Genomic DNA, 12,496 nt, shown 5'->3' with positions numbered 1-12,496 from the left:
TCCTCCCTATGTGTTGACCCCGTGTCACTAGGTGCACCACCATGTTTACTATTTCCATGTACATTGGCCACCACCCTTTTTCCCTTCAAATTTTGATTATTCTGCCGGTAACATTTTCCACTATTGTAGCCACCATTTTGCCAGTAGCCTTGATTGTTGTTTTGTTAAGGGTACCCATGCAATTTATAGCACTTTTCCCTGATGTGTCCTGCTTTCTTACAGAAATCACAGATTATGGCATTTCTACCACTATTACTACCTTGATAATAGTTGTTTCCTGAACTGTTATTCTGGTAATTTGTTTTGAAGGTTCTTCCTATTTGAACTTTGTCATTGAACACACCTGCATTTATGGAAGTTGAATCCATGGGCATTCGACCTGTAGGCTTGAACTCACTCTGTTTCTCTTCTTGGATCAATAATGAAAAGGCTTGTGCCATGGAAGGGAGTGGGTTCATCATGATAATATTTCTTCTCACCACAGTATACACCTCATTTAGTCCCATAAGAAATTCAATCAATCATATGTCCTGTTTTGCCTTCTGCACACTGTCCTTTGCACCACAACCACAGACACAACGGTACTGAGTTTTGAGATTCAGGGTGTTAAATTCCTCCCATAACTTTTTCATCCTTTTGTAATAGACAATAATGTCTAATACTCCTTGTGTAAGATCATTGATTTCCTTCTGAATCAGATATGATTTTGCCCCATTTATTTGATCATATCTATCTTCCAATTCCTTCCAAAGTTCTACTGAGTTACTGATATATTTTACACAGTCTGAAATCTCCTTACTTGATGAATTTAAAATCCATGATGAGACCATATCATCACATCTCTGCCATTGACAAATCTAAGATGAATTTGCATTCGATTTCACACAACTTACATCGATGAAACCTAATTTGTTCTTTACCGATAGGGCTCGTATAACTCCCCTCCTCCAAGATCGATAACCTGCTCCATCAAATTGAGTAGTAACAAGCATCACTCCTGGGTTATCCGATGGATGCACATACAGGGCATTATTTATATCACGATTGGTAGTATTACTAACTCCTTCAGATGAACTTTCACCAACAACCATGAATTTGATTTGATCAAATTAACAATCGAAAAAGGGAGAACTCTAAATTGAGATGACTCCTCACAACAAATGAAGAAGATAAGATCACAAAGAAATCTCTAATTTCTAAAACATCTCGATGAACAAAATTGAATTAAAAAATTCAGAAAAAAAGAAACAGACAGTCACTGATTTATAGTGATAAGAACTAAAGGATCGAATTGAGAGACCTAAGATCTGATAAAATATTAAATTCACATCAACGGTGAAGAATTTATCCAATACAAAACACGAAAGACATAGCTAATCAATGTAAAAGTAGAATGAGAGAACCTGTGATTTTGTGTAAATGAAAAACATGCTTGTTATTGATTATCAGTAAGGTATATATACAAAAGAGAAAATGTGACAGTTGTACATAACTAATTGGTTAAGAAAGGAATCTTTGAGTTAACTAATTAACTAAGAAAGCTAACTAACTGAAACTATATTCTATACAAATATGATTAAATGCAAGCCATTCGAATAAAATTCGAATTGTAATTTTATTTATTATTGTATATATTATTGGCAATAGGCAAACTTAGGTCGTTTTTTATTATTATTTTATTTTAATATTCGTATATATTGCATGACTAATACTTATTTATAGTTTTATTTCCTCCTCAATTTTAAAAAATGAATTCAGTCGAGATCCATATTTGTAGATTTCGAAGGGTGCTTAACACCTTCCCTTCAGAATCACTTGAACCCCTTGCCTAGAACTAATATTTTCGTAGATTACTTTAATTGCTTTCCTAGTATTCCTAAAATTAGGTGGCGACTCTTTTAAAATTTGTTTATTCATTAAATTCTTTAAAATTGAGTTAACTAATTATTTTTGAGTCGCCACGACGTTTCTCCCTATTTGGATTGAGTAGGGGTGTAAACAGAATGACGACTCCGCTGGGGATATAGAGGTTCTAACCAATATTAATTAATTTTTATAAAAATTGAGAAAAAATTTCTTTTATTGTGTTATGCCTTGTATTTTTTTTTATATTTAGTTGATTACTTGTATATTGTACTTATTTTTTTATTCATTATTCATTTAATTGTATATATATCGTCATTGCATTTCATAGTATAATTTCGGCCAAGTGGTAAATAGAATGCATTAAGACAAAAGCGGTTATGTGGTTTTCCACAACTGTCCTTCAGAAAATCACCCTCGAATTCTTTTGAAGTGATAAATGAATAGTTGACTTGCGGTCATCCAACATCATTTATTATATTTCACCCCGTAGTTTGTCCGACTAGGGTAAGCAAGTCTTTTCTAAACCACTCTTAGTCAGATAGTGTAGAGCGACGCCAAAACCTTGAATTTAGCGCATTTGCTTGAGATGAGTCAAAATCCAAGGCACATTGTATATGCATTCAGTGTTTCTATGTTGTGTGATATACTTGTTTTACGTGAATATGTTGTATGATGGTCCATTATTTCAAAATTTTTTAAGAGCTTAATAGATAAATATATCAAGTCATTTTCAAGTCACTTTTACCTTTTGAGTTGTTTTTGAAAGCTTGAAGGTTATAACTCATCCGGAGCGGCAAGAGAATTCGCGAGAAATGATTATTTGAATTTCAGAAGACAATAATAATCCATTGAAAAGACAAATTGGAGGAGTCTTTGACTATGAGGTCGCACTATCTATCTTTTGTTATATATTTTGTATATTGGCCATGCTTTGACATATACCTCATATTTTTGCAGGAAAACAATCCCTTTTTTTAATTATTTCTTCAAACTGCGTACTCTCAATTATTCAAAAGAACTATACATTATTATCACCATCCCCGACAACAGTCGGGGATGGTGATAATAATGTATAGTTCTTTTGAATAATTGAGAGTACGCAGTTTGAAGAAATAATAAAAAAAGAATGCAACAAGTGGTTATTGTAGAATACGGAGGCCACGTTCAAAAAGGTACAAAAATTGGCATTTAAAAGGATGCAAATGCATATTGGTGAAACAAAAAGTAAAAAAAAAAAACTTCCTGACTATAAATTTCAATGGCGATAAACCTACAAAGAATTGCTTTGAGTTTTTCTGAATCTTTAAATTATTATATGTCTTATCTGAATGAACTATGCGAACCTGATTCTCATTTCGGTGAGATACGTAGGCAGCCCTTCTTGGGTTCGATATTATTTTTCCCAAAAGCAAAAAAAATAAATAGTTTATGCATATTTTCAAAGTCATATCTGCACGAGTTACGCAAACCTAATTCTCATTTCGGTGAGATAAGTAGGCAGATTTTTTTGGGTCGGCATTATTATTCCCAAAATTAAAAAAAATAAATAGTTTTTGCATATTTTCAAAGTCATATCTGCACGAACTACGTGAACTCGATTCTCATTTCGGTGAGATATGTAGTCAGCTCTTCTTGGGTTCTGTATTCTTTTTCCTAAAAGTAAAAAAAATTGTTTGTACATATTTCTAAAGTCATATCTGCACGAACTGTGATTTGATTTCCATTTCAGTGAGATACGTATGCAGCCCTTCTTGAGTTCGATATTATTTTTTCAAAAGCAAAAAAAATAGTTTGTGCATATTTTCAAAGTCATATATGCACAAACTAGTGTTATCTTCACTAGTTGTGATACTTCTTAGTTAACATTAAGTGGATTCCAATTAAAATTGGCCAATGAGAAAATCTCTTCATCGGTTTTGGAGGTCTTTTCATTTTTTAAGACGGAAATTTAGTTAAGTTTATATTATTTTCTTGGGCCGATGAAGAATTTATCATCGATTTTCAACGTCTTTCATGTTAATAAGACGGGTTTTTATTTTTAAGTTATTATTTGAGTTATTTATTTCTGTTTATATTTATTTAGTACTAACTCTATTATTAAGTGTCTTTACAGGTACACCGAGTTGCTTTCCATCGAAGCTATTCCAAATAAAATTTAAATTGTAATTTTATTTTTATTATTATGTATATTATTGGCGATAGACAAACTTAGGTCATTTTTTATTATTGTTTTATTTTATTATTTGTGTATATTTCATGCCTATTATACTTATTGATAGTTTTATTTCCTCCTCAATTTAAAAAAATGAATTTAGTCGGAACCCACATTTGTGGATTTCGAAGGGTGCTTAATACCTTCCCTTCGGAATCACTTGAACCTCTTATCTAGAACTATAGATTACTTTAATTGGTTTCTTAGTTTTTCTAAAATTAGGTGGCGACTCCTTTAAAATTCGTTTATTCGTTAAATTCTTTATTGAGTTAATTGATTACTTTTGAGTCACTACAACGTTTCGCCCTATTTGAATAGAGTAGGGATGTAAAAAAAATTAATTGATATCCAAAATCATTTCAGACTAAAGAATTTACCTTTACACATATGTGCAATTTAAGAATCACTCGATATGACACTACAAGGAAATGAAGAATTGTTCGAGTCTTAACTTAGAAGTTTTTGGGATGTTACATGGACGATAGACCATGAGCAAGCACTTTTAACAGCAAGAGAAGAGTCCTCCTCCTCACAAGGACCGACTCCTTTAAGTGCGAGATGCAATCAACCGCGAAAAAATCAGTAATAAAGAATTCACTTTTCAATAAGCGAAGAAAAACATGTCAAAACTTGCCACAGTGTCAAGGCAGTTCGACAAAGGCAGAAAGAATGTTTGTCTTGAATACATAAGGATGTTGTATCTTATCCCTCAAGATAAAGATGATATCAACAATGAAGATGTGATTCTTACCAACAAAAAAATCAATCTTCATTATTTGTATTAGATTCAGAGAACCTTTTACCCCAGAATTATTTAATAGTATATTTTTACCCCCTGAACTATTTAATAGTGTATTTTAAAGGTATATATGTGCCCACATGAACATTTTTCTATTTATAATTACGCATTATTTTTTATGTCCACGTAGACACACATATACCTTTAAAATATACTAAAGGTCCTTTCCAAAGTTTATAACAACTATTTCGGTCAAAGTTCAGATATATTTCATATCCTTTTCCCTAAAAGAATAATGAAAAATAGTATGATTGAGTTTATATATATATATATATATATATATATATATATATATATATATATATATATATATATATATATATATATATATATATATATATTAAAGTTTGACATAAACTTTCAGTTAGACAATTCAACTAAGCTTTATTCATTTTAGACACCCCACGTCGCTTCTCGTTGTGTCATTTTGAGACTTTTCGCTGACTAAGCATGGTACATGTGCTACACAAATTTTAAGTGAGTCAGAGGTTCTTTTATAAATATTTTGACTTTTTTAAAAATATTTTCTTCTCCTTCTTCTTCCTTGCTTTCTCCCTTTCATCTTCTTCACCTTCTACCGTCCTCCATCACCATACAACTTTTTTAAAAATTCTACGATACTTTACTAGGTTACACTCTTTGGTTCTTCCATCTTCTTTGAAAATCGAATTTGCATCTTGATTTATATTCAAAAATAAAATCGATTTTAAGGAAACAAAAAAAGAAATCAACTTCTTTTAAATGGAAATTTGATTTACATTCTTACCTTCTCTATTGAAATTGCGAAATTAAATTGATTTCAAGGGATTAAAAAAAATAAAGAACAATTTCCAATGAAAAAAATTTACTTTACATATCCTTCATTGTAAATCTCAATCATAGTAGCACAAGAAATAATTTTCTTTTAAATGTCATACAAAAACTTGTCGATTTGATATGATTTCCTTTATCCTCCAACGTATTTTACTTTGTAAACTAACCTATGTTCTTGCCTTGTTGATAGAGAAGAACAAATGAATAGGAGAAGGAAGCACAAGAAGAAAGAAGAAAAGAGGCGGGGCATGGGGTTTGAGATCTGAAACAAAGAAAAACGAAAGTAAAATTGACGTTTTAAAAAATAAAATAAAATTTCCACGTACTAGATATTAATTTATTTATTTTTCCATGTAAGAGGCGTCTGGATGTACGCTCTTATAATGTGATTTTAAAAATATAAAAAGTGTCAAAATTACCCAATAAGGTGCTTAAAATGAACAAAACCTAATTAAAGTATCAAACTAAAAATTGATATCAACTTTAAAGGACTACTTATGGATTAACTACCAGTAGCCACAACAACAATATACTTCACCAAACTGAGAATTGTTTATATTCAGTTCTGATCAAATTAACTAAAAGGAAGAAAAAAAGAAGACTTAAATATTAAGGGAGAATCCTTGGTAAAAAGCCTTGGAGTTGGAGAGCTTCTTATTTGTCAATTTTCGTCTTAAGTCTTATAATAATCAGAATAAGCTTAACATGGGAGCATATTAATAGGACACTATTTTTATACATAATCAACAAAACTTTAGCATAAGTGTCCACACTAATTGATTTATTAATGACAAAATTAATTCTTTGATCACACAATCGATTTGTATCTACGTAGTATTAATACTTAGTTTTAATTTGATAACAATGTATTTGTTTGGCATAAGTGTAATGCTAGTCATTTCTATATTCAATATATTATGCACACCCTTTTTATAGGTGCATTAGTGGTTATGAATTTTCTCTCCTCTATGAATGAAAGAATCATTTTTTATTAGAAAAAAAAGTCAAATCTCATATCATTTAATAAAAAATAACTCAACCTATATCGATAATAATGCATTAGCTTCTCTATTATCTAATCTAACTTTGTTATTTATTAGTCATAATTATTATCTCAAAAGCTTACTCAAATTGGAGTCACTAATTTCTTTCATGCATGCTAGGCTATGTTTGCTTAGTTATATAGTTTGTTTTTTAGTTTAAAATTCATTCTTTTGATCTATCTTTTTTTTTTTTTAAAAAATGATTTGCAAATATTTTTATTGGCTTGATAGTTTCTCGAGTTCAGTGCTCATAACCTTAATTTCTTTTAAAATAAAATATATGTTCACACATAAATTTAATAATTTTAATTTGATATTTTATAATTAAACGGGACCTAGGTTCATAGGGTGTAACTTTACTAAACATATTTACCTCCATGCCCGTACTAGTTAACTATAATAACAAACTCATGTATACGCAAAGTTATAAAATAATATTATTATAAAATATAATTATGTTCACGGAAAAATACAAAATGGTGGGGCATTGAATCAAGTGAGTGGTGAAACTTTAATATGCTCTTTAGATAAGACATTTCTCCTTTTTATTTAATCTTTTTTTCTATTTGTAGGAATTATGTTTTATTACACTGTGTCTAAAAGAATGATCATGCAGGTGCAAGTTAAAAAGACAGAGAAAAAAAAACAATAAAAACATTAGTTGCATTTTATTTAATTTCTAAATATACAGACTTTAATTTTGTTTTAAGAAAAAATTCAAAAGAGCTGATCTTGAAATCTCTATTCCGTAATAAGAAAGGAAAAATCACAAAATATATTTATTTGAGAGTGTATATTACAACTTCGAAATGTAATATTTTATATATATTTACTATCAATTAAGCATTAATTACTAATCTTAACATATTTGTAATAATTTATAATATATTCAATTTAATTTTATTAAGTGTTACCGTAATTAATAAGTGAGAGAATAACTGGGTCTGTGTTTTTTTATAATAGTTGATATGACATCCTTTAATGATTGGTATTTGTAATTATTTATTTTTTTTAAAATAAATTATTTCTTATTTTTCTTAAAATAAGTACATAAATGAATATTGAATAATATATCAAATCGTCATATTAAATTAATTAAATCTGATAATTATGATTAATATTATTGATTGTGTCCGTTTCTATTCCTAACCTTAATGTTATTTTCTCTTGTATCAATATAAATTTGTGCACAATTGGTTATGCATTTTTCAAAAAGACTTTGAGTGAATATTAATGCTATAGTTTCTTCTAATTTGGTTATAAATTTATTTTTCAATACTTTTGTCACTCTCATATATAATTCTCATGGTAAGAAAATATAAATATATTATATGTGTTTCTGATTTAAAGTTTATATAAAATTATCAAAATTTTAATAGTCACTTTGTTAATATTCGGTAACTATTTATGTTATAATAATTACTTCACCCTCTTTATTTTTGACAAGAAACTATTTTTATCGAGTTCATTTTTCTTTTATTAGTGCTTGACAATCTTCATTTTTCTTTACTATCTTTTTATTTATATGTTGATCAAAAGGGTTTGAGCAATTGAGAGTTTCATCATATATTTGAAAGGTATAATTTAAAATGGAAAGAGATGAATATTTCTATTTAGTGTCATATTATTATTGTTTGCTAATAATTTAATATATTTGTTAGATAGTCCAAACATTTCATAGACGCATTCAATATCATTTTTTTTTACTTTCTACGGATCAACTAAGTAATAATATTTTGATATGTTCTAAAAATATATAATTTGAGTTATAATACTAGCTTTATAATCTTATTACTATTCTTCAATAGGTTATGTTTTAATAATGTAATTAAAACGTACTTATCGTCGAAAATAGATTTTTTAAACGTTAAAGGTACACTTGAAGGTATGTCTATATTAGGAAGGATTTACCAAAAAAATTATTTACAGTTTGTGCTTCCCATAAAAAGAAAAAGAAAGTGAAGTATTTTAAAATAGTTCAATCATAATGAGTTCATTTTTATAAAATGTATAATTTTTATTTAATTTGTTCGTATCTAGGATTGTCATAGGAGCAATAAAATCTTAAGGTGTTTCTACGATTCCATCAACAAATTATTGTGATTAGTTTCTGTCGATGATCTTTTAAATCTTATGTTCACACTTATGATTGTTAATATATTTACTTCCATTTTAGATTAAATTGATTAGAGTTAATTATAAATTCAATTAATGTTTTTATGACTGTGTGAAGCATAGTCAAAATTCACTAGTATTAATAATAAACTAAGTAAGACTGGTCAACGGAACGGGACGTATCGGTATCGTTCCGGTACCATTTCGGTTCGTTCCGGTTCGTCCCGTTTCGGTTGCCTACGGACGGGATGGGATAGTCTGAACCGGTATACGGAACGGGACGGAATCGTAATTTCGTACCGGTGTACCGGTACCGATTCATCCCGGTTCATTCCGATTTCGTTCCGGTTCCGGATCGGTTTATTTAATATATATTAATTTTTTTATATTTTATATTTTATATAATTTATATTTATATTTTTTATAAATTATTTTTATATTTTTTGACACTTATTATTTTATAAATATAACTTATAAAATAAATATTAATGAATATAAGTAATAACTTATAAAGTATAAATTTCAAAAGATTTAAATTTTAAAAACTTTAGTGGACTTTACTTGCAAACTTAACAACAACAACAAAATTAATAAAATATCTTTAAAATAAACTTAAGTAAAAAATTACAGTATAAATTTTTAAAAACTATTAATTTATACTTAAAAAAATTAAAAAAAATTATATTTTCGTAATTCCAAAAAATATCGTTCCGTTTATCCCGTCCCCTTCCATCCCGATCCGTTCCGGTTCCATCCCGGTATATAGTGGAACGGGACGGAATCGATGAATCATCCCGGTAATTCCGATCCGGTTCATCCCGCTACCGGTCAACATACCGGTCAACGGGTTTCGGTCCGGTCCGGTGAACCGGTTCCGGTCCGTTGACCAATCTTAAAACTAAGTATAGAATCTGACATCTTTTTATGACCAGCATTTAAATTTATCTTTATTCTCCTTTTCTTTTGACATCGTTTCTGATTTTAATTACAGTTTTAATTGATTTTTGCTATTAACTAATTAAAGTCCTATTCATAAAATTCAATTAAATATGAAATTGCAGTAAACCCTCAATTGAATGTGATGATAGCTGAAAAGTATCGATTTTTTATCTAACACCACTCCCAGGCAGTCTACAACTCTTTGCAAACTTGAGCCTTACACTCACACGAATTTAACTAAGTATAAAAATTCTTTACTTAGTATTATTTAAGGTAATAATAATTGTAACAACATAGCCAACGTATGAAAACTCTTACCAACCTTTTATTCATAATATATCAATAAAGGATCAGGCTTCATAAATTCGTCAAGACCAGATTCGTTCTTCTTTGCTATAGAAGAATTTCTGCCCTTTATAACTTTTCTGCATATGGCAGTTACAAACGACAGTTACAAACGACACCTGTCTGACACTTGTCATCACAGGATTTAAACTAATGTTTCCAATAGCTATATTTCTAACAGATAAAATATAATTCAAATTAATCGTTATCCAAACGAATTAACAATATTCTAACACTTAGAATATTTCAGCCTACATTCCAACACTTAGAATATTTCAGTCTGCTTCCAACACTTAGAATAATTCAGTTGTCCTCCAACACTTAGTTTTATTTCAGTAATCCATGTGAATGTCTTTGTCTTGCCATCATCAAGTCTTCAAAACTTTGCTTTTTCAAGCCAAAACACTGCCTTTCCGATGACTCTTGCACACACGTAAGCCTTGCATGTTCAAGCTACTTTGCCAACACCAGAGCACCTTGAACCTTTGTTGCACTGTTTTACCCCATGAATGCCAAGAGCAATGCTCAAGTCCTTGTCATGCCTGCACATAGTTAGATCAACTAGTTTACGGGTCTAACAGACCACCCGCACCACTTGAACTCGATGTTCTCATCGAGTCTGTTTTATGGTAGTCATCAATTTAAGCATCAAACTGTCATAAGTCCTTTGATTTCTCCCAAACTGCATCAGCTGCACTCTTGCCTTTCCAATGAATCAACAATTTTATCTTTGTATTCTTCTTACTTGTGCCCAAAATCCAATGATCCAGGATCTTCTCAATTTCAGCATCAAACTGTGTAGGTACTGATGGAGGAGCCCTCTTTGATTTGTTCCTGTACGGTAGATGATCTACAAAGTAAGGTTTCAAGAAACTCACATGAAAAGTGGGATGAATCTTTAATCTTTTTGGTAGGTTCAACCTATATGCAACTTTGCCCACTCGTTTCACTACTTCAAATGGACCATCATACTTAGGAATCAAACCTCGATGCCTAGTATCACTTGCAATCTGTTTCCAGATTTGTGGAGTAAGTTTCATCAACACTTTGTCACCCACATTAAATCAATTGAGCGACGATGTTGATCAGCCTACTTCTTCATGCGCCACTGAGCCTTGCGCAAGCTATCTTGTGCTTCAAACAACATTTCAAGTATGTCCCTTGCAACCCTGTGCGCTGCTGGACACTTTTCTTGATTTTTAGACTTAGCAACATCCAATGGCGTCGTAGCCTGTTTGCCTAAAATGATTTCAAAAGGGCTAATTTCTGTTACAAACGACTTGTGCAGATTATAACAAAACTGCGTAGTGTCTAACAACGCAACCCAATTCTGTTGACTTGCTGTTACATAATGCATCAAGTATTCCTCTAATAAGTGATTGATCCTTTCCGTCTATCCATCTGTTTGTGGATGATTTGCAGTAGAAAATTTCAACTCAATTTCCATCATATTAAAAAATATTGTCCAAAACCTGCTTGTGAACCTTGTATCCCCATCACTCACAATGTCGGCCAGAACACCAAAGTATTTAACCACATATTTATAGAATAAATCAACAGCAATCTCATATGAACACAATTCAGGTGTAGCAATGATAACAGAATATTTTAAGAACCTGTCTACTACCACCATTATCGATGCTTTGTCGTCTACCTTAGGAAATTCAGAAATGAAATCCATACTTACTAATAATCAAGGCATTTCAAGAATAGACAAAGGTTGCGGTAAACCAGCTTCCTTTTTACGTTCACTCTTGTCTACTTGACAGACATGACAAGTCTTCACGCATGCTTCTATGTTATCATCCATCTTTGGCCAGAAATAAACACGAGACAGTAGAGCCAACATTCTTTCAACACCCGGATGTCCAACCCAAGCGGAATTATGTGCTTCCTTCATCATGTCTTTGTGCAGTCCACCCTAATTTGGTACGACTATCCTTTCCCCTTTAAAATAGAGCAGATCATCCTCGATCTAATACCGTTTTAGTGTCCCATCTTGCACTTGACCCATCCACTTAACATATAATGAGTCATTTGCAGCACACAACCTGATTTTATCAAAGAAATCAGTCTCAAGTTTTGAAATTTAATATACTGCAGCAAATACCTCTTTCCAACTCAATGCATCAGCAACCTGGTTGTGTTTCCCTCAGCTTATGTTCCCACACAAAATCATATTCTGCCAAAAACTCTTGCCATCTTTCTTGTTTTGGACTCAATTTATTTTGTGTTTGAAAAATATACTGGCTACATTATCAGTTCTAACAACAAATCAAGTCCCTAAGAGATACTCTCCAAACCTATAGACAGTGTACAACAACAACCATTTTCTTCTCATGTGTCGAATATCTTTGCTCAGCA

The 12,496-nt window shown here is 30.8% G+C and overlaps 1 protein-coding gene across 1 annotated transcript; it reads right to left on the bottom strand.

Moving 5' to 3' along the window:
- Positions 1 to 521: 521 nt before the first annotated feature.
- LOC138338031 (uncharacterized) lies at positions 522 to 1,091 on the bottom strand. The gene is made up of 2 exons (XM_069288492.1): positions 894 to 1,091; positions 522 to 842 (listed from the first exon to the last, which is right to left on the bottom strand). Exons 1-2 carry the CDS (start codon positions 1,089 to 1,091, stop codon positions 522 to 524), a joined length of 519 nt encoding a protein of 172 aa, XP_069144593.1.
- Positions 1,092 to 12,496: the final 11,405 nt, after the last annotated feature.

Source organism: Solanum lycopersicum, chromosome 8, assembly GCF_036512215.1.
Source record: "Solanum lycopersicum chromosome 8, SLM_r2.1".
NCBI classification, from domain to species: Eukaryota; Viridiplantae; Streptophyta; class Magnoliopsida; order Solanales; family Solanaceae; genus Solanum; species Solanum lycopersicum.
This window is presented reverse-complemented; position numbering and strand designations above follow the sequence as displayed.

Coding starts and splice junctions, on each gene's coding strand:
- LOC138338031 (XM_069288492.1), bottom strand. CDS start 1,091: ATGGTTGTTGGTGAAAGTTCATCTGAAGGAGTTAGTAATACTACCAAT. Junction 843..893: donor ACAAATTAGGTTTCATCGAT/GTAAGTTGTGTG, acceptor TGTCAATGGCAG/AGATGTGATGATATGGTCTC.